Source organism: Mustela erminea, chromosome 13 (genome assembly GCF_009829155.1).
Source record: "Mustela erminea isolate mMusErm1 chromosome 13, mMusErm1.Pri, whole genome shotgun sequence".
Lineage (NCBI taxonomy): Eukaryota > Metazoa > Chordata > Mammalia > Carnivora > Mustelidae > Mustela > Mustela erminea.
The window spans coordinates 59,979,920-60,007,224 of NC_045626.1; the positions used below are offsets into that span (position 1 = coordinate 59,979,920).

Consider the following 27,305-nt stretch of genomic DNA (forward strand, 5'->3'; position numbering starts at 1 on the left):
ATAGCAAAAATCACACTGATACTTGATAGCTTTCTCTGTTTTCTCAGTTAGATTTTCTATAGTAGTCCTACTACTCTTCAAAAACCTAAAAGTGCAGCTAATTTTGGTGAATATGGGGGTAATGTTAGGTCCAAAACATTACATGGTATATACATTTGTTATTAATAGGGCCCTAAAATAAATGTGAATCTAGATCTCCAATTTCCTTCTTTAAAAATGTAATCAAAATGTAGCCTCTCCTCCAGCCATCCAAGATGCCAAAAGGAAAGAAGGCGAGGGGAAGAATGGGGCCCCGGCTCTTGCTGTTGTGAAGAAACGGGGGACCAAGAAGGCGTTCAATCCCCTATTTGAGAAAAGGCCCAAGAATTTTGGCATCAGACAGGACAAATGCCCCTGCTACATCCAGCTTTAGCGGCAAAGGTCTACTCTCTAAAAATGTCCAAAAGTGCCTCCTGTGATTTTAACCATTTCACCATGGCCTTGGACCATCAAGAAGCGACTGCTTACATTCACCCACAAACACAGACCAGAGACAAAGCAAGAGAAGAAGCAGAGATTGTTGATCCGGGCTGAGAAGAAAGCTGCCGTCCAAGGGAATATCCCCACTCAGAGGTCACCTGTCCTTCAAGCGGGGGTTAATATGTCACCACCTGGGCAGAAAACAGGAAGGCTCAGCTGGTAGTGATTGTCCATGATGCAGACCCCATTGAGCTGGCTGTCTTCCTGCCTACCCTGTGTGGTAAGATGGGGGCTCCCTACTGCATTGTCAAGGGGAAGGCCAGGCTGGGGTGTCCATTCCACAGGAAGACCTGCTCCACTGTGGCCTTCACACAGGAAGACAAAGGAGCTCCAGCTAAGCTGGTGGAAGCCATCAGGACCAATTACAATGACAGATATAATGAGATCTACCATCACTGGAGAGCCACCATCCTGGGTCCAAAGTCAGCAGCTCGCATTGCCCAGCTGGAAAAGGCAAAGGCTAAAGAACAGACCACCAAACAGGCCACCAAAATGAGCAGACACTGTTGAATTTTCTGTATGTAAAAGTAATAAAAAGTTCTCTTTCAAAAAAAGTTAAATATTTAATCAAATGTAGTATTTACAACCAAGTGCCAGTGAGTACAGTGTACCCTTGTTAGCAGGCCTTGCATGAAACAGACCAATCTGCTGCTTTTAATGGGATTTACATTAGATATATTTGTCATATTTCATTTCATTTGGTAGAAATTAAGGAACACGTGTTAGAGCAAAGTTCTTAAAAACTATGGAAATTTTCAGCAGTTCCTCTCTAAGACGATGGATACTATGTGGGAAATAGTAGAGACAGTCGAGATCTCTGGTGGGGTTGTATCCAAAGGAGGCCTGGAGAAAGGACACTTGGCCTGAATAGCCTCTGCTCCTCTCCGCCCTATACTGTGGATTAAAAAAAAGGATACAGAGTGCAATTCCATGTATTCGTTTTAGCAAATATAATATAGTAGATGACAATGACATGTTCTCCTTTTCAACATTCTAGTAAGTGTAATTTTTTAAATGATGTCATGGACCTCCGGATTTGGAGATTTTGTCGAGATCAAAGGCATAAAAGAATTAAGGTAAGAATGAAAAGTGTGCCGATGTGTGGGTGTGTGTAAATGAAAAAGAGGCAAGGTGATCTCTGCAGGTAATACACCCGGCAATTCGAGATCTGAAAGCTAGCACCTCCAGCCTTTTGTCTGGCTTCCCGCTCTTATTCACCACTGTCCCAGATCAAAGCCAGTGTGTTTTTCGAGCGCTGCAATGGCAGCTCTGGGTGGTGACGGCACCACCACCGCCACTGCGGCACTGGCCGGCTCGGGCAACCGTATTTACGGTATCGAAGACTCAAACGCGAGGCGGTGCCTACTGTCTTGGGGGTCGGGCCAGGCGGCTATATTTACCGTAACCAGAGTGGAACCGGCGGTGGTATTTGCAACGGAACCACCCAGGCTGCAGTATTTACGGTAACGAGGGCCGGCCCTAGCGGCGGTATTTACGGTAAAGGGGGGCCGGTCCCGGCAGCGGTTTTTACGGTAACAGGGGACAGCCGGGGAGGCGGTATTTACGGTAACGGGGGCCGGGCTCGCGGAGGCCCGTCGGCGCGGCCCGCTCGCCGCGTTATCAGGTGATCTCCAGCCCAGGCGGCCACCACCCCCTGCACCCAGCGGAAAATGCAAAATGGCCCTCTGGGACTGTGAGGGGCCGCGGCTCCCAGCCCGGGCCCGCCGCACCCCCAGCCCGCAGCCTGCGGGCGGCAGCGCCGCGCCAGGTCCGGGTGCAGCCCCCTCCCGCCCCTCCGCCGGGGCCCCGGCCTGAGCCCCCCACCCCCAGCAACCCGGCGTCCACATGGGTCTGTGCTACAGTCTACGACCGCTGCTCTTCGGGGATCCGGAGGACGTCTCCCGCGCCGCCTCGGAAGCGCCTGCGGAAGACGTGCGGCCCGGCCCGGCCCCGGCCCCGGCCCCGACCCCCGCCCGGGCCCCGGCGGCGGTCGGGGGAGACGCGGTCCCGACCCCGCTCCCTCGGGGCGCGGGCGGGAGCCCGGCGTGTGCGCGGCCCAAAGCCGCCCCAAAGAAGGAGCGGCGGCGGCGTCCGGAGCAGCTGCGAGCCGAGGAGCGCGAGGCCGAGCGCGAGGCGAAGAAGGTCAGCAGGAGCATCGACCGCATGCTCCGCGAGCAGAAGCGCGACCTGCAGCAGACGCACCGGCTGCTGCTGCTGGGTAGGTGCCGTCGGCGCGCGCCCCGCCCCGCCCCGGGCGCGGGGGCCCCTCTGGTTCCGCGCCGGGTGGGCCCCGGTCGCAGAAGTGTGCTCGGGGAGGTGGGGCAGGCGAAAATCGTCGCCGCGTTGATTTTTACACGGACAATATTTACTTTCGTGATGTGGCCCAGAACCCCTTTCCGTGTGATATTGCTGCTTTCCGCGCCTTGTGATTTTGGCCAGTTGTCCATTTGTTACTAATTAATGAGCTTCTCTGGGAATGTCCGCCCCCCTCGATTGATTTCCTCCCCCAGTCTGTAATCCACAGGGATGGCTAACGCGAGCATCTCATTTCCTGAAACGGTGTAGTCGTTCGGCACTTAGGTTTTAGGAACGCAAATGGCAGGAGGCTGGAAGACCTCTTAGCGCGACCGCAAAGCTTTCATTCCAGTCGCAGAATGCGGGCAGAGCGGTCGGTGGGTGTGGCTTGGTCCCTTTGGAGAAGTGACTTCAACCGCTGGAGACATGGCACTTCTTTTTCATTGAGTAATTTCAACCCCGGGGCTCCCAGAACATACGCTTCCCTTTCAGCGTGGCAGGCTCCCCTAAGAGCTGCGCGTGGTGCTAAGGGCCTGCGAAGCAGTGGGTGCCAAATCACCAGCGTTTTAAAGGGAACAAACTACAACATGGTTTGCTAGGATTTTTCTCCGAGCTTTCGCTGTAACGAGCATGGCAGCAAGGCTTCTCCAAGTTAACGCCCAGAAAGCATTTTGTATACACTCTACTGTAGAATCTTAATAAATAAATAAATAAATAAAATGTAAATAAATAAAATCATGAATTCCTGATGTTGCTTGTTGCCTTTTAAAGTTTAAGACAAACAACAACAACAAATTTAATACGTGGGCTTTGACCCAAATTTTGTAAGATATTAAGAAAAAAGAACTGTTTGCCTCTCTGCTCTGCCATGCATAGGAAAGGAACCCATCCCCCTGACCTGAGTAAGATACCTGGTTGTAAGTAAAGGTGGCTTTTGTTTTAAAATTTCGAGAACCAAATAAGTCATCACTTAGAGGAGTTCACTTACGGCAAGAATGAATAACTAGAACAACACAAACCCAACTGCTGAATTCTAAGATAAGGGGAAACTGGGGAGGGGAGAAACAAAGAAGAAAAAAATAAAATAAGCAAGCAGTTTACCTGAAAAGGGAAGAGGACCAGATCAGAAATAGTTTTCATCTACAGTACTCACGTCTACCCTATGACAGAGCCATGTTTCCAGGGGTCTGAAAATAGAGAATTGTAATCTTAGAATTTCATACCATTAAACCATTACTTCTGTCTGGGATCTTCAGGAATGCAAGTGCTCAAAGTACACTCCTACCCACTTAGTTTTCTGTAAAGAAACTAATTTGAAATTACTCAAGTCAAAAATGTTAAGTGCTTCAGATTAATAGAGCTCAAAAAGGAGAGGATTGCGGTCTCAAGAAATAAATGAAGAATAAAATAAAGAAGATCTAGAGTTACGGCCATGCAATACTGTTACAGTGTGATGGTGCAGTTGAACAGAAATTTTTTTTAAATGAAAGGATATGTGAAGCAGAACATGCTTGATATATGTAAAAATTAATAAGCTCATGATTCTTTGAAAGGGAACTGGGAGATAATCTCTGAAGAAGGGAATGGTGTTCTCTAAGGAGCCCGCTTCTGGTGCATATGTTGAATGACTACCCTTGTTAAAGACATTATCTTAGAGCCTGATAGAGCTTGTGTATCAACATCGTATTGGAAATGACATTGACTCAAATGACTCACTCTTTGGGGATAAAGTATATTATATCTTTCATCCAGTGATGTCAACTTGAAAACACACACTGTGTGTCAGGATGACATCGTTTATCGGATTTTGTATAGATCTGAATTAAACTGAGAAAGGTTCTTGGTTTTGTTAGGATAAAGAGTGGATTTAGCTGGAAATCTTTGAACCAAAGTACCATTTACTGACCATTCATGCCCTCAGATGTTTGCTTCTGCCGCCATTATGTTTTGAGGAGGCATTTATCTGGCTTACTGATCACTTTCCCTTCCTTCTTCTAGAATTGGAGAGCTCTTCTAGCATTGGAGAGCTCACAGGCTCAGGAAGGACGCATGCACTTTAGGCCCCTTCCATACTCCATGCCCACCGGTCCGAGGTTGTCCCATCTTCCGTGATGATGTCCTCCCGGAGACACGCCCAGTCCTCCTATGGGAATAAATGTGTAACTCCCTTGTGTCCCTACTGAATTCCATTTGCACTTCTTGCATGGCATTTTATTATAGCCCACATGATCTCTGGGTCCTTTGCTGCGTGCTGACACCGCCCCCCCCCCCCCGGTCTATCCCGATGGCCTGAGCTTTGTTTCCTGCACAGGACTTAGTACCCCACATGGTGCTAGGACTGCAAGAGTCTGGGAACCACTGTGACCTTGAGGGCCAACTGCAAGACCGTTGTGGTTCTGTTCTAACTCTTGGATGGGGCCTTCTTTCAGGCATGGAGTGGCTGGATTTAAAGGGGGAACAGAGGTGAGGCGCAGATAAGATGGACGTTCCAGTTAAAAGGCCACAGGTCCTGAAGGGCTCCTGGAGTCAGAGCTAGAGCAGTGTAGCAGGAATGGGGAGGGAATGGTCTCAGAGAAGGGGTCAGATGACCGGTGTGTAAGGCGGGTCACAGGGAAGGCCTCTTTTCCCGGCTTGCCGATGGCCGCCTTCTTGCCGGTCCTCCCACGGCCTTTCCTCTGTACGCCTGTGCATGCGCATGAGGGAAGGGGGAAAATCAGATTAGGAACCAAGCCTTATGACCTCCTTTAACTTTAATAGACCCCTTAAAAGGCCATGTCTCCAAATGCGGTCACTTTGGGGGTTAAGGCTTCAACTTATGAATGGGGGTGGCAAGGGGGGGGCACAATTCAGGAGGAGGTTTCAGAGAGAGAGCATGTGCCCTTGTCTGAAAGGGACAGTCGTGTCCTAGTTTCAACATGTCTTCGACCAGTGAGAACGCAACCCCAGTGTTGCCAGGTCTTCTGAATTTCCAGAACAAGGTGGAAATGGCTGTCTTCATCTGACACCCGCTTATTTTTAAGCGTCGGCTCAAGTTAATAAAACACGCTCTCTGTGTCTGATGCAGTCCACAGGCCACCAGTTCTTACCTCTGATGTCTATCCCAAGCAGCACAGACCTCCCGGGCGCCAACTACAGCCGCCCTGCGTCTACACCCAGTAAAAGCCCAGCTGACAAAACTGGGTGTGGGACCAGAAGATCTCATCTGTCCAAACACCTGTAGCAAGCAAAGCTGCATTTGCCATTCTTTGAGCAAATCTGTCTACCACTGAGCTCCCGGAGTTATAACATAGTGGTTGTCCCTGATTTTTCTTCCACATCTTTTGTTAACTGTGATGTGACTTCCCTGTTCACCACATTCCTGTGGGGGAAGAGCGCTCACAGACCCCCTAATCGTTCATTTGATGCTATTCTTTTCCAGACTATTAGTCAATTTAAAAATTCTCCATTGTGGGTAGGATTTGTGTGTGTTTTTTTATTTATTTACTTTATTCCATTATTTCCTGTTATATTTTTGTGTGGTTGCCGTTTCCCTGCCAGGAAAACATCTTTCAAGAGGGAAGCAATCTCTCTGGGATATTTGCTGCTTTTCCTCTGCATTTGGCTCTTAGTATAAACCAGAATGACCTGTCTGTGTCTGGAGTTGCTTCAAGAGGAGGTGCTTGTTGCCATGACAAGCTCAAGGAACATGGAATGTTCTTCTCTGTGGGGTTTTGATCACTTGTTTTTTCAAAATAAATGTCGGGGTTTTGGGGGGTTTCTTTTTGTTTGTTTTGTTTTGTTTTGTTTTACTTAACCTGTGGTAAAGCGTATGGTGGCCGAGACAGCAGTTTCTGAGTTGTGAGCTACACTCAAGCTGTGAGGACACCTGGGGCCCAGCTTCATCGAGTCGCTGCCCCGCTTTGTCCCAGCCTCCTGTAGCACCGTGGCTTTTAAGCCAGTGGAAATCCCAGATACTCTGGCTATTCCTTCACTCTCCTGAAGACAGGAAAGCTTCACACTTCCTCACAGCCCTGGAGGGGGAGGCCAAGCCAGCGTGGCATTTTCCTCACAACTTGTGTGTCATTTCATTGTATCATCTATGAACTACAATTGTATAGGCCCGAGGCGGCCATTGTTCTTGGGAAGCCAGATTCCATCCCCGGAATTCACGACCTGTCCACACTGGAAGGTCAAAGCCCTCAGTCAAAGCTGCTCTCTTTGACGAGGGTTTTAGTCAGCCGTGACTGTAATAATACCACAGACGGGTGGCTCAAGCCACAGAAATTGATTTCCTCGCACTTTACAGAGGCTGGCAAGGCCAGGATCGAGGCCCAGTAGGGTTCAGTGTCGGCTGAAGGCTCTCTTTCTGGCTTGCAGATGGCCAGCTTCTCCTGGGGCCTCTTACAGCAGGAGAGGGCACGGTCTCCCTTCCTCCTGTTATCAGGACACCAACCCTTTTGGCTTAGAGCTCCACCCTTATGGCCTCATTTAACCTTAATTACCTCCTAAAGACCCTGTCTCCAAATAGTCTCACTGGGGATCATGGCTTCAACGTAAGACTTTTGAGGGGACACTGTTCAGTCCATAACAACTTGCTAGCCCATCTCTGTTCAGACAGATGATTAGGACTGGCCCTGAAATGACTCAAACTGAATGCCATCTACTGTGGTTAAGGCATCAGTGGACTATATGAATACTCTCAAAACTTGGGGATACACCTATGATCCACGAGGAGATGCCGGGTGGTTAGGAACAAGGCACCAGAGTCAGACTTGGTCTGAAATTCCAGCATGCCCGTTTACCAGCTTTGTGGCCCGAAATTTGGGCTCCAGTTTCCACATGGGTAACAATCCCGATGCCGCATGGTAACTGAAAGGATTCAGTGGAACTAATTGACAAAGTTATAGGTAAACTTACTTGGCGTAGAGCTTGGCACAGGGTAAACACTCCATTGATTGTCACAGTCTCTGAATTCTGTATTCAGCTGAGCCACTTCTCTCTGTGATACGCACACTCGCAATTGTAAACGCACAGGTCACATGAGATCACACAACCTAAAACGGCTAACCCCATCCCAGGCTCACCCAGCCTCTCTGGGACGGAGCCAGGATTCAAACCCCGGCGGTCTGGCTTCACTGCACCAAACCGGCAAATAGCCAGCTGGAGACAGTTGCAGTGGTCCAGTCACAAGATGCGAGAAGGTGAACACAGGCCGATGAAGTAATGATAAAGAAGGGCTAGAAGGGGCGCCTGGGTGGCTCAGTGGGTTAAAGCCTCTGCCTTCGGCTCAGGTCATGATCTCAGGGTCCTGGGATCGAGCCCCGCATCGGGCTCTCTGCTTCGCCGAGAGCCTGCTTCCTCCTCTCTCTCCCTGCCTGCCTCTCTTGCCTACTTGTGAACCCTGTCAAATAAATAAATAAAATCTTTAAAAAAATTAAATTAAATTAAAAAAAAAGAAGGGCCAGAAAAGGGGCGCCTGGGTGGCTCAGTGGGTTAAGCCGCTGCCTTCCGCTCAGGTCACAATCCCAGGGTCCTGGGATCGAGCCTCACATCGGGCTCTCTGCTCGGCAGGGAGCCTGCTTCCCCCTCTTTCTCTGCCTGCCTCTCTGCCTACTTGTGATCTTTCTCTCTGTCAAATAAAAAAAAAATTTTTTAAAAAATTTAAAAAAAAAAAAAAAAAAAAGAAGGGCCAGAAAGGATTGGGACGGAGGCAAAATGGGATCCACTGAATCTGGGGACCGAGGAGATGGTGGAATGTAGGCATGGAGAGGAGTCTCTCCATGAACTCTTAGTCTTCTCTCTTAGGCAAAATGGCAATGACATGCGCCACCATAAAGGATTTAAGAGGAAGAGGCAGGTGGAGTGGAAGGAAAACAATGTTTTGAAGGTGAGCCACCGGGAGAAGCAGTGGGCATCCTCGGGGAAGCAGGTGGGCGTTGACTGAAGGTCTGGAACCCACGCGGCCCACTGAGCCGAAGATAGACTCACAGGAGAAACCCCCTGGGGACCCCTCTCCCGAGAGAATGTGTACAGTAAGAAGAGAAGAGGGCCCAGGACAGGAGAACACAGAGCCCCCATCTTTCAGAAGAGTGTTGGAGAAGGAAAGATACAAAGAATAACACAGACCCCCGGGAGAAACCGAGGAAGAAGGAGTTTCAGGAGGAAGGGAGGAGCCAGGAATTTCAGCTGGGAGTTCAAGGATTAAGACTGAAAAGAAATCCATTGTGTTTGGCTGTTTATGCAAAGGTGGTAGAGGAGGTTGAAGACCACGGGGCTTGTGAGCGGGGAAGCTGTCACAGAACCCCTTCTGGGGGTGAGGTGGGGGGCAAAAGAGCAGTGACCACACCTTTCGAAGTGGGCCTTAATGGAACAGCTCAGAAGGATCCAAATGGAACCGCAGATACCGGTGGTTGCCTCCTGCAGGTGAAGAGGAAGAAGACAGGAGACGGATTATCAGGTCTTCCATTCTCAAGCGTTCCTGGCTGGCTTGGCACCGGCCAGGAGTCTGCCATCTGGCGCTCAGGTCCGTGAGCCAGCAGCAAGCAGATCGTTCAGTTGAGTTGAGACCAAGAGATCTAGCAAATTCGCTAGCTAATTCAGTCGAGGAAAGGTTTCCAAGCATAAGCATTTTCAAAGGTAAGACCAATCTACTAGGACCTAAGATCCGCTCATGACCTTGAACGAGAACCAGGAGGCTGTCAAAACCCCACGACGTAAATAAAGTGATTGGAATACACGAAGAACCCTGATTCTTCCTTTCCCCACAGCACCCAGAATAATTTACTTCGTGTCTGAATTTATTAAGATGTAGATATTTTGTTTAGTTGGTTTCAAACCAAAACAAACTCTTTAACTGGAAAAGAGGAGAATCAGACCCATCAGAGGAAGCAGTGACCCAATCGTGTTTAGTGATCTGGTGAAAACTGCCCCCTAGTGTTTTAAAATTCCCTTACTAAGGAAGACTAGGCAGAGCACAGAGGAATTGTAAGGCAGTTAAACTACTCTGTATGATACTGTAATGGTGGCTATACATCTTTATCTATTTGTCCAAACCCATGGGCTATACAACACCAAGGGTAAGCCCTAATATAAACTACGGACTTTGGGGAATCGAGACACATCAGTGTCGGGTCATCAACTCTAACAAACGTACGGCTCTGTTGATACAGAGTGAGGGATGTTGGTGGCAGGGTAGGCTGCAGGAAGGCAGGGGGTATGTCGGAAATCTCTGTACTCTCTGATCACCTTTGCTGTGAATCTACAATTGCTCTGAAAAATTAAATCTTGGGGCGCCTGGATGGCTCAGTGGGTTAAGCCATTGCCTTCAGTTCAGGTCATGATCCAGGGTCCTGGGATTCAGTCCCACATTGGGCTCCGTGCTCAGCTGGGGGCCTGCTGCTGCTTCTTCTGCCTCTTCCCCCTGCTTGTGCGCTCTCTCTCTCTCTCTCTCTGACAAATAAATAAATAAATAAAATCTTTAAAAATAAATAAATAAGGGGTGCCTGGGTGGCTCAGTGGGTTGAGCCTCTGCCTTTGGCTCAGGTCATGATCTCAGGATCCCAGGATCGAGCCCCATATGGGGGCTCTCTGTTCAGCAGGCTCCCTGCTGAGCAGAGAGCCTGTTTCCCCCTCTCTCTGCCTACTTGTGATCTCTCTGTCGAATAAATAAATAAAATCTTTTTTAAAAATTAATTAATTAAAATTAAATACTTTTAAAATTCCTTTAATAGAAAAAGAGAAAGATTCTTATCCCTGATTTAGGATCCAAAGAGGAAGAGCTCAGGGCCACAAGCCTCTGGCCTTCCTCTTAAAAAGTCCAAAAAGTTGACCAAAGCAGGGAAGATCATGTCCCGTTATTGGAAGCTATAGTTTACCAATTAAAAAAAAACAAAAACAAAAACAAAAACAAAAAGCACCACTTGAAGACATTTCCATCGCAGTACCACGGGGTAAATTTTTCCCTCCGAAGAAGGATTTTAAGACTCACACTGCCACCCAGCCCCTCCCAGTTCTGGGGAAGAGCCCACCGTGCGCTGTCCCTCCAAACTGGCCCTCCGTATGTTCTTCTGTAGGGCTGCCTGATCTCTGTGTCTTGGTCAGAAGCAGGCACCACATCCTTATCCTGCTGCTATCAAAAGGGGCCATACTGATGCCACTGAAGAAAGACGGGCTGTTGCCCATAACCCTCCCCCGACCAGCCCTTCATTTGCCCTTCTGAAGGCAGAGAAGATGCAAGCTGCCAGAAGGGAAATGTGGGCCACGGGTACAGCTGCTGACTGACAGAGGACAAGGAAGTGTGAAAACATCCCACCAGGTCAGCTCCTCTTTAATCCTAACAGAAGAGACCCAGGGAACGCCTGCAACCCCATCCCGTGGATTGACCTTCACTCAATGTATTTTTCCTGCCCCTGAAAAGCGAGTTTTCCCTCCCAGGAAGTGAAACACAGCAAAAGAGTCTCCCAGGAAAAACTCAGGAAGAGCAGATTGGCATTATAGGAAAACAAGAAGCAATTCTCCCCCTGACCCTGAGCTACAAAGGAAAAAGTTGCTTTATTCATCCAATCACTTCAGCTGCTCGCCAACCACACACATTTCTTTGCGAGCCTACTATGCGGCAGGTGCTTTTCTGGGTACTACGGACATCCCAAGGGGGAGAGGACATAGTCTCACCCGAGGAGAAATCCAAAGGAAAAGGACAGAAGCCCTCAAAAGAAACAGCAGTATGTGCGTGCATGCGCTATGTGGTGAATGGACACAGCTCGGGTTAATGATACCATTATTAGGGTTCAACATAGAAGCCTAATAATATGATAAGCATCCTCCTTCCTTAGGGTGTGTTATTCGCAGGAGAGCCCAAGGAAGGTGGGAACTTAATTGCTTAGGGGAATGTTGGTGCTTGCGCATAAGTCCATAATGCTACTCTAGATCCTGGATGCATAACCCCCTGCAGAAACATCCTGAAACCTGCCCGGGGTTCACACCTGGCAGCCTGGTTTTCCTCTGCATCCCAGAGCAGCAGAAAGAACCCGGAAGTACTCTCAGCATCCAGCATCCAGGATGCCGCAGAGACCTGGGATGCTGAACAAACAGGACCGGCGGTTTGGGAACATGAAGAAAGTTTGAGTGGCAGCATAGAGCAGGATGGAACGGGAAGGAGATGGCTCCTTTGATCTCCAACCGCCAAAGTGCTCCAGAAATCAATACTAGCCCCTGCCTTTTATGAAAGACGCCATCAAGGGGGACTGACTCTGAAGCGGCATGAAGAAAACAATGAAAGGTTATCTTTTTTTTTTTTTTTTTTTGTAAGGAATATAGTCATCGTGAAATTCAGGAGCTGTCATGTGATGGGGCGCCTGGGTGGCTCCGTCGATTAAGCAGCTGCTTTCAGCTCAGGTCATGATCCCAGAGTCCTGGGATCAAGTCCAACATCAGGGCTCTCTATACAGTGGTGAGCCTGCTTCTCCCTCTCCCTCTGCCTGCTGCTCTGCCTACTTGTGCTCTCTATCTCTCTGTCAAATAAATAAATAAAATCTTAAAAAAAAAAAAAAAACCTGTCCACATGTAAGCAATGGACACTGTTTATTTACTACTGTTCTAACAGCAGCATCAGATTTTTTTTTTAAAGTTTTCACAGAAGTGGTTTTAAAACGTGTGGGGGGGTGGGGGGGAATAGCTAACCCAGGATCCAGGCATCAGCAGCATCTCTGTGCACAGTAGTGGGTGAGGAATTTTTGACGGCATAATTCTAATGAACTGTTGTTTTATAGTTTGAAAGAACATAATGGTAAGAATAAATGCCAAGCTCCAGTGTGGAACCTTAAACTTAACTGCAGAGAAGCGACTGTGTTTCGCGGGAGCTTCTAGAAGCATCATGAGAATACAATTTTGCATCCGTGCTGCTCCAGCTGGGAGGCCAAGCCCTGCGTTTCTGATTCTCTTTCCCCACAAGTGGCTTTCCTGTAAGAGGCATCAGGTCGAGTCTGAATCATAAGATGAACTTAGACCCAGACCATATTTCTTCTTTAGGGGAAAGACAATTAATCAGAGGTCGGCCAGCTACTGAAATCAAAAAAATCACCATTCTGAATGAGCAGAGCGAGACGCTGAAAGCGGGTTAGGGCCCACAGGATGGACCAACACAGAAAGAGAAGGGGGTTGCTGATCCCCTGGGAGTGCTCGGACCTCATTCTAGCTGAGCCCTCTGGGGCTGGTCAGACTCAATGGCCGATGTAGACAAGGCATAAGAGCACAGCTCCCCCAGAAGGAAACCTAGGACAAGACCAAACAAAGCCAGCTTGTCCCAGAGGGGTGGAAATTGCAAATCAAACAGCTGTTGACGGCGGAGCAAATAGTATGTTCAAAAGGAGTCCGTGCTGTGTCGTGGGCTAGTCGTTTGCTAATTCAATCACAGTTAATGCACCTTCTCCAAGACAAGTTCTGCCGGGGGTCAGCATATATCATCCTCAAAAACTCCTGGCCTCCTGCAGGAGACACGGGTATGAAGCACCCACACCACACAGCCCAACCCAGCACCCATGTGACAGCACCAAGGACAGAGGGACAAGGCAACACAAAGGAGCTTGCAAGGGGAGGTCCCCCAAGTCCCACTGCCAGACATCTTTCTCACGAAAGAGCGAAAATACACTTGTTGAATATATTTCTGTTGATAAAGTTAAGGGGTTGGGGTTTGTTTTTTTTTTCCATTTTGAGCAGTTTGTTGGAATACAGAACATTAAGGTCCCTCTCAGAACAAGTGAAAAGCAAAAAACAGCACATTTTCCATAGTTGCATTGAAACTCTTCACCCGCGCCAGATTTCAAAGTTCAGTTCAGAGACGCAGTAATTGACTTAGGTGACCTTCCTGTAACATGAGGGATGCCCCTCTTTCTTTGGTTAGTATAGGTTTTCGTTGTACAAAGAAATTCAAAGTGCTAAAGAAAGCCAATCAGACGCTGTGGGGGACGGGAGAGAGAGCCATCTCCTGAATCCGTTTCCTTCCTGGGCTGATAAAGGACAGTTACATAATTCTTTATCTCTGAAGTTCTTTTAACTGGCATTTTATTGCAGAATGATTTTTTAATGTAACAGCTGAACATCCAGCTATTTCTAAGTGCTGCATAGAACCAAAAAGCCGGCAGAGAGGCAGTTGGTCTGACACGCTCTTGCTGTGGCTAATGGAGAATGTTTATTTAATATTCAGATTCACTTCCCTCTTCGGAGCTAATGGCATTATCTCTGAAGGAAACTCTCCGATTTGGGCTTGGGTACAATAATCAGCTCGTAACAGAGTGCAGGGGGTCAGGGTCCATGGTCTCGCGCCGCAGGTACAGACGCCGGAGCTCTGCGGTCACCTATGGATGGAGGGGAGTGGTGGTCTGGTGTCAGCAAGCCACCAAAGTGGACCCAGAGAGGCGAGCTTCCCGGGACACTGCCGGGGCCCAAGGAGGCCTTTAGTTCCAGCCTCAGCCTCTCCCTTGACCTAAAACTCCTAAGTGCAAATGGTCCCTGATTCAAATCAAGTGCGGCCAAATGTTCACTTAGGAAAACAGATGATGGGTTTCAAAATTCCTGTTGCTCGGGGTGCCCGAGTGGCTCAGTCGCTAAGCGTCTGCCTTCTGCTCAGGTCATGATCCCAGAGTCCTGGGATCGAGCCCCGAATCGGGCTCCCGGCTCATCTGGAAGCTTTCTTCTCCCTCTCCCGCTCCCCTGCTTGCGTTCCCTCTCTTGCTGTGTCTCTCTCTGTGTCAAATAAATAAAAAAATAAATAATCCCCCTACCCCCCCCAAAAAACTCCTGTTACTCAAGCCAAAAAAGGAAAAAACAGCATAGCCATTCTTCAAAATAGCCTGAACACCATGGATGGCCGTGGGTCACACGGTGGGTCACAGCCTGGAGCACACAGTGTATTAGGAGTTTCTCTTTTTTTTTTTTTTTTAATCCTGTATAGGTTTTCACTGTACAGAGAAATTCAGTGTGCCAAGGAAAACCCATCAGACACCGCAGGGGAAGAGTCTCTAGTTCCACTGGATCTCTTGTCCTGGCCCTCTGTGCCCTGACCCTCAGTACGGACCCAGGACCTACAGGGGGCCCAGGGTCTTAAGGCAGAGAGTGAGAGCAGTGAGGAATGGGCTGGGAACTTCAAAGAGGCTGGGATGGCGATGGCTAGTGACCCCCGTGGTGATGACGGGTTCCCCCACGTGAATGTGCCCCTGCTCCTGCCAGCCCATGTGCTGGGAGCCAACACCAGCTGCCTGGCCCGCTTACTCGCACCCACCCTGGTCCCCAGAACCAGGCAGGTGTCCTGAGGTGGGGTCTTCAGGCTCCACGCCTGCATTTCTGTCTCTCCTCCTCTTTCTTCATAGCAGTCTTTTCTTTCAGTTTCTCCTTACAGCACCTTGTTCTTAAATGGGGCATTTCGGTTATTCCTATCAAGTTATTGAATGAGGTAAAGACTAAGTCCATTACCAAAAACGACATTTTATTATGAGAAACTTATCATTCCATGGGGGCTAAATGATGCCACAAAGATAGATGTCATTTTTTTCTGTAGAGTTTCCAGTCGGATTGGAAATGTCTGGTCTCCGGCCCTGGACCCTCTGCAGCCAGCATGGGCTTTGCTCCTCCGTGCTCCCTCTTTTTTTTTTTTTTTTTTTATAATTTTTTTTAAAGATTTTATTTATTTATTTGAGAGAGAGACAGTGAGAGAGAGCATGAGCGAGGAGAAGGTCAGAGAGCAAAGCAGACTCCCCATGGAGCTGGGAGCCTGATGTGGGACTAGATCCCGGGATTCCGGGATCATGACCTGAGCCGAAGGCAGTCGTCCAACCAACTGAGCCACCCAGGCGTCCCCTCCGTGCTCCCTCTTAAGGGAGGAGAGGACACAGCCGCACCTAGTCAGGCTCCAAAGGAGAAGGGCTGCGGGGTGAACAGACTTTCACGCCAGTCTAGCCACCAGTCCCCGGGTACTCCACTAAACAGTCTGTTCCCTGCATCTCCCCTGCACCCCTTTCCCAGGAAGGGGCCACAGAGAGGAGAGCGAAGGACACCCCCATCCCAGCCTCCCTGAAGTTTCCAGCCACGGGCACTGTGGAACTTTGAGACGGAACAGCGCTTCTCGCAAAACACGGGGAGACGCTGACCTGTGGTGCTCCCTTGCGCTAACCAAGAACGATTTTATCGGCCCAACGCAGCCACAAGCTGCGTGCACCCAGCCCTCCACGTGTACCCAGCCCTCAGTGGCTTCTGAGAGCACACTCTGGAAGTCAGTGAAGACCGCCCAAATGAGAGCAAGCAGAGGCTGTTCGTTCAGAGCTGGTGACAGCGGGAGAGTCAGGCACCATCACTTGATCTGGGGGTTCAAAGGCAGCCAGTGGAGCCAGGAGGATTTTCAGTGCTAAAAGAGCAAAGACCTCGGGTATAACCCCGCAGGAGGCTGCTGGTGAGGGCACGACGTAGGCGGGCCAGCTAGAAATAGGGCATCCTGATTGGTTAAGAGAACTTGTCTGCTTTTCTCCCAATTGGTCCTGCTTTGGGGTGGAGGGCAAAAATGAAGGAAGCGGTCAGTTACTATTGGAGTCCTGGCCCTTTGGGGCCAGTTGTTACAGGATTATTGTTTGCCTTCCTGGACAGGTTGCTTGAGATAATGGCTTCATTTCCTGGGCTGGGTGCTGCAGGCTGCGGGTCAGAATTTGATCTTTACGTATGGCAAAGCCATCGTCCTTTCCTATTTTCTGTCCTCCGCACGCATCCATAGAGAAAGCGGCTAAGTCAGTTAGCAGAGAGCCCCCGTGCTGTGTAGGCCCTGGAACAGGATCCAGGGCCAGGACCTATCTGGAATTCTGGCCCTTCCTACCCTGGAAGGTTACTTAGCACCTCTGAGCTCCCTTAGCTTCAGTATAACATGAAGACGAGAGTACTTTCCAGAAGGATCATAATGAAAATTAAGGTGATGTACAGGACACAGAGCAGAGCATGGTGACTGCCCTTTCCTGCCCCCCAACCCCGATTCCCATCATCCCTCAATTCACACTGTGGTGTAAGGGCAGGATCTGATGGGTTCCCCTTCCCAGGAACATCTGCACCTTACAGGGGACAAAGTCCAAGTTTGATCTAAAGAAACAGCCCGGAATCATGGGATTTTTCTAAGGGCACCTCCAGTTGCCTGCAGCCAAACAGAACCGCAAAAAGAAGGGATCCTAGGATTTGAGCCCCTCCAACCCACTCCACAACGACTTTTCTTTCCAGGGACCTGCCCAGGAGGCACCTCTGCCATGCTCCATCATTGCTGCGGCTAATGGACAACTAATGAGCACAGCGGCTGCTAAATGAGCACGGGGTTGCAATTTTAAATAAGTTGGCCAGGAAGTTTCATTGAGAAGATGCATATTTGCACTAAGGCCTGAAGGGGATAAAAGATGGGATCAGGGAAACTATATGGAGAATAGCTACTCAGGATAGGGAGAGACGAGTGCAAAGGCCCTGCGGTTTGTATGAACCTAATGTGAGGGCCACTATTAAGAAGAAAGGGCCCCAGGTATTTGGATGTATATGGAGGCCAGCATTCAAGGCCTATGGGAGCCTGTAGGGGCCTCCCCGCAGATGGTACTAGTTTGCATGTTAGGCTATTCTTAGAGCCTATAGAGAACCGAACCTGTGAGAAATCATGAACAGCAAGTCAATGGCTTAGCAGTTGGTCGAGTTTTCTTGTGAATTTGTGAGTTCAGGGCTGAGACTGACAATTTTCTGCAAGAGTAACTTCCACCAGTGGTAGTTTCTCAGAGCAGCCCTAGCAAATTCGTAACCATAGGTTTGCCTTTCCCCGAATGTCAGAATCCCACATGATGTAATCTTTGCAGATCGGCTTCTTTCACTTTGCAACACTCATTTAAGGTTCCTCCATGCTTTTTCATGGCTTGATAGCTCCTTGCTTTTTAAGAATGTGCCGTTGTTTGGAGGTATTGTCATCCATTCACCTACTGAAGGACTTAAAGGCAGCATGCCTTCTGGCCCTGGGAAGACAACCAAGGCTTAAACAAGAACATTCCAGTTCAGCCCAGAAGCGTTCTGATTCCCTTTAAGCAAAGAATTTCTAGTTACTTAATTTCTTGTCTGTAAAATGGGATTGTGCTACCTGGCAGAGCTTCTTCCACCAGGTGCAGGAAGGGGGAGCTCCGTGGTACGGTGGGGCAAGGATGCTGAGTGTGGTCTGGAATTGCTAAGGTGGTGGGATTTGTAGAGCAGCCTGCAAGGCAGACCAGAAGCAAGCTGCTGCAGGAGGACCTCAGCAGACGTTGTGGGAATTCCTGGGCTACGGATGGACTTTGGCCAGCCTCAAAGAGACCCCTGTGCTGGGCTGAGGCTGAGCACTGGAAGGAAATGTCCTCAGGGCACAGGTGCAAAGTGCTTATTTCCAGAACATAAAAAGGAATCCTACAGACTGACATAATAAAAAGATGCCCTATTAAAATGGACAAAAGGCTTGAAGCAGACATTGCATGAAAGAAGATGCATGAAGAGGCAGTAAACAGGGGCGCCTGGGTGGCTCAGTGGGTTAAAGCCTCTGCTTTCGGCTCAGGTCATGATCCCAGGGTCCTGGGATGGAGCCTCACATCGGGCTCTCTGCTCAGCAGGGAGCCTGCTTCCTCCTCTCTCTCTGCCTCTCTTCCTACTTGTGATCTCTGTCTGTCAAGTAAATAAGTAAATAAATAAAATCTTTAAAAAAAAAAAAAAAAGAGGCAGTAAACATCACTGGCCATCAAGGAAATGCAAATTAAAATCACAGAGAGCAATTCATACCCACTAGAATGGCTCAAAATCCAGCAATACCAAATGTGGGCCAAAATGTAGAACAGGGTTCAGCAAACTTTCTCTCTAAGGGGTAGATGTTAAATATGTTCTGCTATGCAGGCCATAGGATCTCTGTGGCAGCTGCTCAGGGCTAAATTGTACCAAGAAAGGAGCCACAGACCACACAGAAACACATGAATGTTGTTGTGTTCCAATAAAATTTTATTTATAAACACTTAAATTTGAATGTCCTAGAGTTTTAAGTGTCGTGATGTATTATTTTTCTTTTGATTTTTTCCCCCTAGCCATTTAAACCCTTCTTAGCTCATGGATTATATACAAAGCAGGTGGCAAACCAAAGTTTGCTGAGTCCTGATCTAGAACCTAAAATGTCACTCTTTGTTGGTGGTACAAGTAAAATTGTACAATTACGTCAAAGAATTAGTGGGAAATTTTTTGAGAAGTTAAACATAGACCTATCCTAAGATTCAATAATACCTCTCCTAGGAATTTACCCAGAAAAATGAAAGCATGTGTTTACATAAAGATTTGTACAGAATGTTTATATCAACTTTATTCAAGATGGCCAAAAGCCGGGGCACCTAGGTGGCTCAGTTCAGCATCTGACTCTTAGCTCAGCTCAGGTCTTATCTCCGAGCTATGAATTCAAGCCCTACATTGGGCTCCACACAGGGCATGGAACCTATCTAGAAAGAAAAAGAAAAAAGAAAGATAGCCAAAAATGGGAAACAACCCAAATTTTCATCAACGGGGGAATGAATAAACAAATTATATACATTCAGGCAATGAAATATTCAACAAAAAAAAGCTACTAATAGAAAAAATAACATGGATGAATTTTTTAAATATCATGTACTTACACAAAAGAGTGTACTAAAATAACTATTTATATGTAATTCCAGTAAAAGGTAAAACCAATCTATGATGATAGAAATCAGGATAATAGTTTCAGGGGCCAGATTTTTGGAAAGAGTCATGAGGCAACTTTCTGGGGTCATGAAAATATTCTGCATCTCAATTGGAGTGGTAATTATACAAGTGTAAATGTGTCAAAACCTATCAAACTATACACTTAAGATCTTCACTGTATTTTATTGTACTTCATTGTAAATTTTTTTTTTAAATGAAGTCCTGAAAAGTAGTGCATGGCACATACATAGTAAAAGATTAATAAATTCACTATTTTAAAAAGGACTTTTTATAAGGATAGATACGTTAAAATTCAACAAGGATGATTCTAGGTATACAATGAGATAATAAATTATGGTTTGCTACATCATACCTAAATTTAATATGCTTCATACAGAAAGAAGGTGATTACCATTGTGTTCTAATGATCCCAAAGATTCAACACCAAACTCGGGAGTGGGACTGCAGTATTGGGCGGGGGTGGGGGGGTCGCTTCTCTCCGTCATGTAGTTGGGATTGGAAGAGGAGTTTTGTGTCCAGACTGCCTGCCTGTTTGGACACTTACTGAACTGGTACATAATGACAGGGACCCCCGTACTGCTTTTTTTCTTTTATGCCCTGTTCCCACCTGTCTTCTCTCTACAGCAGGACCCCAAATTGAAGTTATAAACCTGAAACTAAAAGGCAGAAAGCCTGATAGGAAGCCATTCACGGGGCCAGTCGGGTAGAGAGATTGCACGTGGCTTGCTTTATTCCGCACTCTTTCTATCCTGAGGGATGGAATTCCAACTCAGGCTCATGGAAGTTGAGAGGCAGAGGAATAGCATATAAACAGGAAGTCGATGAGTCCTGACATCAGTGTCATGGGTGCTCCATCGTTTCCAGGTCTCCGTTCTGCCATGTTCTGGCTGTTATCTCAGATACACTATAGGCAACCCTGTCATCACTGAGTCTCGAGAACCCCTGGGAAAGAGCCCTCTCAATGCTGGGCTGAACAGCTCAAATGAGAGTTGAAAATTGTTTCTAACTGGCATTTGTTCCTGTCGCATATCTCAGGGTTGCTTTAAAAAAAAGAAAAGAAAAGAAACGAAGTCTAGTTAACATACGATGTTCCTACTAGTTGCAGGCATACAAGAGGGATTCAACATGACACGTATTATGAAATGACCACAGCGCTGAGTCTGTTCACTGTCTGACCCGCACAAAGTTGCTTTTCAAGACGAATTCACTTTAATGTTTTCTAAAATTCTTCCTGACCTTAGTTTCACCATTAGTCTTTGGTAAGGCACCTATCGAGTTCTCCGTATTTTTATTTCCTTACGGTGAGGAAATGAACAGAAACATAGATATTTGCTACGTCACCATAAAGAAAGGAAATGTTCCTGGATTCCTGTCTTAGACAGTGAGTGTTATAACACCAATCAATATCGCAAGCTAAAAACACTTACGCATTTTGAAGGTAAATTGTTTCCTTGGGAGCCTACTGCTGAAGGACTGCTTCCTCTCAGGGGAGAAATCAGAAGGCATCACTTAAAGTCCTGAGGGTTTAAACACATTGGTGTGGGTGGACCATTTAGCAAAGTCTCACTGCGAAACGTCAGAACCACTGGGAGGGAAGGATCGCTGGTATCATATCTTTTATTTGTTCTTTGGTCTTTGTGTTTGGCAGCAGACAAGATATGTAAGCCATTTTTCTAAAACCGTGGGAATGACATTCAGAATGTCGTGTTGGTGGGATCGAAGGCTCACAGACCCGTTGGCCATCGCATCATCTAACACACAGACATGGGACCTTTTTTCCCTGAGAAGTTAAGAAGAAAACAAGCTTCCCTGACCAAAGTTAGGTCGTTTTCAACATGACACAGCTGCGTTCCTTACCACTCACATCCTTGCCTGTGTGTGTGTGTGTGTGTGTGTGTGTGTGTGTGATACCACCAGTAACTGCCATTCTGCCATTTCAAGAGTACTTGACAGCTGACTCTCTCTCTGTCCCTTTGTCCTTCTTTTTGGTATCTCTTCACACTTCCAGTTTCCACCCCTAGAAAACTGGTCTTTTTATTTTTTTTTTCTTTTTTTCATATCGCCTGCCTAAACTCCATCTTATCCTTCACATCAGAGCTCACTGATCACTTTCTCTTCAGAGGGTCCTTCCTGCTGCTCATTGTATTCTTCCCCAGGGTAACTGTCTCTTTTTGTCACAGAACTTACCACATTTCACAACTGTATTTTCATTCATGCTTTTGCTTAGTGTCTGATGCCCCAAAGCTCCTAGGACCAGGGACCTCATCCTTCCTGTCTCCTGCTCCGTCGCCAGGGGCCATCGTGATGGCTGCAGGAATGGTTTTCAATAAATAAATGTCAGAAGAAGACCAGAAGGATAATAAGCACCAAGTGTAAATGCTGGTGGGCACCCGTCCTTTCTTCTTGCACCCCAGCCAGTGGAAGTTAGGGGGCATGGTGTGGAAGATCCCGTGAAGAGATAAGACAGCAAACTTTGTTTTAAGGTTATTTTGTTTTAGTATCTTTTGAGGCATGACTGACCTGTAACATACAAGGTCCAGGTGTACAACATAATGATTCAACATCTGTAGATACTGCAAAATGATCACCATAATGAATTTGGTTAACATCTGTCACCACACAGAGTTATAAATAAATGGTTTTTCTTGTGATAAAGACTCTTAAGATCTACTCTCTTAGTAACTTTCAAATATGCAATGCAGTATTATTAACTCTAGTCACCAGGCTATGTATTACATCCCCAGGACCTACTTATTTTATAGTAGGGAGCCGAAGGGCACAAACCCCCCTTTCTAGTAAACCACTTCCCCCTTTGATCCGCACTGTGAACCCACCAGACAGGACCTCTCTGTGCCCTCTGCTTGCCTTGTCCTTTGCTCCTGGAATCCCTTCCCCATGCCCTTCCAAGGCTTGATCCTCCCCACATTTCAAAGGCCATCTCAAGTGTTACCTCCTCTTTGAAACCTACCCTAATCCCTTCTGTTGGAAGTCTCTGTTCATATTATACGTACTTCCCTTATAACGCTTTTTACCATATATTGTAGATATTTATAAATGTAGCTTAAATCTGCTATCGGATTCTATATTCCATGGGAGCCATGTCCATTCTGGTTCATTTCTGTGTTCTCCGTACAATCTGGAAGAATCTGGCACAGAATAAATCAGAAATTGATTTATTCAAAATCAATAACCATTGACAAAACAGACAGGAGAACAGGGACATCCCACTATGCTTTTTCATTTCAATCCAGAAAGACTGTCATCTTTTTTTTTTCTTAATTGAAATATAATTTTCTTTTTCTTTCTTCATTGAAATATAATTCCCATACCATGAAATTCATTGTTTCTAAGATCTTACAAGTCGGTGGCTTTTTGTGTATTCACGAGGTTGTAGAATCATCACCACTGTCTAGTTTCAGAACATGTTCACACCCAAAAGAAATCCCCTGCTTATTTTCCACCCCCTCCCAGTCCCTGGCAACCACTAGTCTAGCTCCTGTTTTTATGGAATGGTCTATTCTAGGCACATCACGTAAATAATGATACAATATGTGTCCTCTGTTGTTTAGTTTCTTCTGCTCAGCATGATCTCATCCACGTGTAACATGTGTCCATACTTTCTTTTCATGGCATAATAAGACTCCACTGCACAGATGTGCGACATTATTTGTCCATTCATTCAGTTGATGAGCATTTGGGTTATTTCCACCTGTTAGTCCTTATGAAGAACGCTGGCTGAACATTCATGTACAAGTTACAGCCTACACATATGTTTTCTTTTCTCTTAGGTAAATATCTAGGAGCGGAATTGCTGGGTCATATGATAACCCTGTCTACCCTTTTGACAAAGTGTAAAACAGTCTGCAAAGCAGCTGAATCATTTTACATTTCCACCAGCAACAGGTACAACCTATTCCAGGTTTTCCTCATGCTCACTGACACTTGTTACGGGGTATTGTCTGTCTTCTTGATTTTGCCATCCTAGTAGGTGTGTTGTTTTCACTGTGTTCTTATTTATTATTTTCCTAATGACTCATAGTATTGAGTCTCTTTTCATGTGTTGATTGACCATTTGTGTCTTCTTTATTTTTAAGATTATATGTTTTTATTTATTTGAGAGAGAGAGTGAGCATGTGCAGGGGGGAGGAACAAATGGAGAGGGGGAAGCAGATTCCAAGCTGAGTGCGGAGCCCACTGCCAGGCTAGATCTCATGACCCTGAGATCATGACCTGAGCCAAAATCAAGAGTCCACTGCTCAACTGGCTGAGCCACTCAGGCACCCCACCACTGGGCACTTTTTTTTATTATTATTTTTAAAGATTTATTTATCTTGTAGAGGAAGGATGAGGGAGAGAAACTTAAGCTGACTTGCACTGAGCAAGGAACCTGACAGGGGCTCAATTCCCTGACCTTGAAATCATGACCTGAGCTGAAACCAAGAGTCCGACAATCGATGGAGCCACCCAGGAGCCCCACCACTCACCCTTTTATGTGCTAGCCAACGGGTACAGTATATACTTCAAAGTATATTGAAGATGTCAATATACTTTGAATCGCTGTTTTTTATCAATGTCAGTGTTAAGTCTGCAGAACCCAATGACTGATAATGAACAGAATAATTTAACAGCTAACAGCAATTATGTAGGCAGAAGTACGGGGCCATTCAGGAAGAGGGGAAACAGTATTAGGAGGAGAGAATGGAAAGAAGGAATGGATAAAGGAGATGCTGTGTATTTTTGAAGTAGCAATTTTCTGAGCTTTGATTAGCTGACACCTAAGAAACAGCAAACAGGGGGGAAAGGAGAAATGAAACTACGCACCGTCCTGCTGAGAAGGAAAAGGAGGCGGTGCCTGGCAGCCCAGCTTGCGTTGGAACTTGTGAGAGGTGCTTAAGTTCTGTGCTCACGGTTAGGTTATTCCTAGATCCAGCCGCCAGGTGGTGCTGTCGAACTGGAAAGGGCCAAGAGCTCTTGGGAACAGGGTTTTTACAGTCAGCTACCTGTGCACCAGGGACTCTAGTGGCCAATACTGGTTACTTGAGGTGGCTGCCGCCAGAGTCAGTGTTCTGTTAGTGGGAGAAATAGCATGTATTAAGCTCCTCGGTATGAAATAGTGGGTACTGGAAAATTTCTTCCATTACCTTGCGTCAAAGGGAAATTAAATTGGTCTGTTTGATGTTTGCCCCGCCCAATGGGCTCCCACGCAGTCCCCATGGATGAGGCCGGGGCTGGGGGTGGGGGGGGGGTGCTTACCGGGACACTCCCCATCAACACTCTGGAATTGGAGTTAAACCAGCAGCAGGTCCCATCCCCTCATCTGTATGTTCTCTTTCTTCTCTTCCGGGAGTATTTTTTCTGTGCTAGAGAAATCCAAGCCCCCAAGACGTGTGTGCATATTGTGTGCACTTGTGATTCTGCACATTCCTGGGCAGGCCACACCCCTGTCCGTTCTGCAAAACTTCTCTGGTCCCCTCTGTCCCAGGGTAAGCACACCACCTGCTAACTGCCTCCTGATTCCAGTTTTGTCCTACCTGTAGTCTGTTCTCCACGGACCAGAATTCTTTTGAGACCAAACTTTCCCCATCACTGCCCTGCTTCTGACAGCTCCATGACTTCTGTGGTCCTTGGGATAAAGGATAAAATCCTTAACAGAACCCAGGGCTAGTGGGTGTGTGTGAGTCACTCCTTGAGACACCTGTCACGTAGTCAGCGCTCAATAAATACTTGGGGAGATCAGTGATACACTCCACCTGAAATGCCCAAATTCCAAGACCCCCCAAAGACGACCACCAGAGTCCAGAGTCATAGCCAAACAGCAAGGATCATTTATTACGAGTTCGAACCCAGAACTCCGTGCACCCATTATCGGTGACGCTAAGAGGTCCCGAGCTCGGGATCACAACACCTTTTATACACTATTTTGGGGGAGGCAGGGACTTAGCATACATCATAGTATCTTGTAACAAATCGCCACATACCACGGGAAAATCAAACAGCAACTCTATAATATGACTGGCGCGCTACAGAGCAGGAAAAGGCTGGGAACAGATTATTGGTTAGGTCAAAGGGCTGTCATTCTTCAAACTGCTTGGTTGGCACGGCTAGGGTATGTGTCACCTCAGGATTGGCCGGGGTCTCCCTGTCAAGCCGTGGGGTGCCAGATGGTTATTATCTCTTGCACCCAGAACCAGGTGGGGGGTCCGGGAGCGGTCATTCTGTCGCGTCCAGTTCTGGGTGGGGGTTTCCCTGGCACCAGATGGCTGTTATCTCTCGGCCCAGAGCCGGGTGGGGGGTCCGGGAGCGGTCATTCTGTCAGGTTCAGTTTTGGGTGGTGGATGTGCGGTTACAGAGTGTCTATAGAAAGTCTGCTGGTATTTTTCCATCTCCTCATGGGTTAGCAAGTGAAGGTACAGAAGCAGAAATAGCGGTTAGCTGTATAATGGTCATAATTTTATTCCCTAAGCTTCTCACACCCAAACAAAATGCAAAATATCAGGCAGGTGAGAAGGTAAGGAGCTGACAGAGAGTTAGCAGTCAAGAAGTGCTTCGTATTTTCCCCTAACTGATCTGTGCCACGTACTGGGGTGGGGGTGGGGGAGGGGTTTGCAACTGCAAGACTTTTTTCAAGACTTTCATGCTCCCAGCTCACCAGGAAAGATTAAAGCATGGGGCTGGGGGGAAGAAGGGGATGCTCTCATGTTCTTGGACAGATGCAACTGTCTTTCCAAAAGCTCAGTGGTTTCTTGGTGGACTTGAGGGGGTGACAAAGCAATAACCTTTTCTTTATGCAAAAGGACCAAATCACACGGACTGGATTATGTTGAAACCATCATCGCTGGAGTTCTGGGGGCTGAAGGCAGGTGATATGACCTAAGTGAATTACTCTCAGGCTCCAGGCAGCTCTGGGGAGAGGACAATGGCTTGGTTATTTGCATGTGTAGTAAAAACATGATCGACTAGATTCAAAGGAATCCAACTTTTCTTTATATACTTTTTATAGTATATACTGTACTTTATATACTTTTCTATGTTCCACTTTTAAAGGAAAAGGGGGAGGATGACAAAGGATCACATTCTTAGCATACAGTCAACACGGGATCAATAAAGATTCTGTCACTCTTCTGCTCTATTGTAGGAATTGCGCCTGGAGTTGGGTGTGTTTTTGTCAGTAAAGGATATGTTTTTAATTTCCATTCCAATATACTTGATCAAATTATATCAGGAGTCAGGAAAGTCACATTTTTCATCTCATTGTACTTCACCACTAATTCTATAGCAATAATTCCCGTCTTGGGATTGGTGAGAGGGTGGATATCCAGAGGTCCTTGAAACATCTGGATTTTGGAACTAGAGCATGGGAACTCTCATTGAAGCCCGAGACCCAGTGTCAAAGACCCTTCTTCCACACTGACTGTGACTGCATATTTTATGACATTAAGCAATATTGTCAATTATTTTATGTAGAACTCATCATACTCTTCTGTCTTCCTTTGCATATGTTTGAAAATTTCCACAATAAAACCTTTTTTTAAAAAAAAGTCTCCTGCAAGAGCCTGAGTAGCTCAGTTGGTTGAGCCTCTGCCTTCAGCTCAGGTCATGATCCCAGGGTCTTGGGATCGAGCCCCACATCAGGTTCCCTGCTCAGACCCTACTTCACTCATGCTTTCTCTCTCTCTCTCTCTCTCTCTCTCAAATAAATAAATAAATAAATTTTTTTTAAAAATTCAAAAAATTTTTTTTAACTTTTAAAAAATGAAGACATCTCCTGCATCCTA

General features: G+C 47.0%; 1 protein-coding gene and 1 pseudogene across 1 annotated transcript in view; both read left to right on the forward strand.

Moving 5' to 3' along the window:
• The first annotated feature begins 254 nt into the window (after positions 1-254).
• On the forward strand, positions 255-1,029 carry LOC116572132 (annotated as a pseudogene).
• Positions 1,030-1,928: 899 nt separating this feature from the next.
• Positions 1,929-27,305, forward strand: part of GNAL (G protein subunit alpha L) — a 142,993-nt gene continuing 117,616 nt past the window's right edge. The window contains exon 1 of the mRNA XM_032309618.1: positions 1,929-2,737. Coding sequence (XP_032165509.1) covers positions 2,365-2,737 — 373 coding nt within the window. The 5' untranslated portion in view covers positions 1,929-2,364. The remainder of the gene's footprint in view (positions 2,738-27,305) is intronic.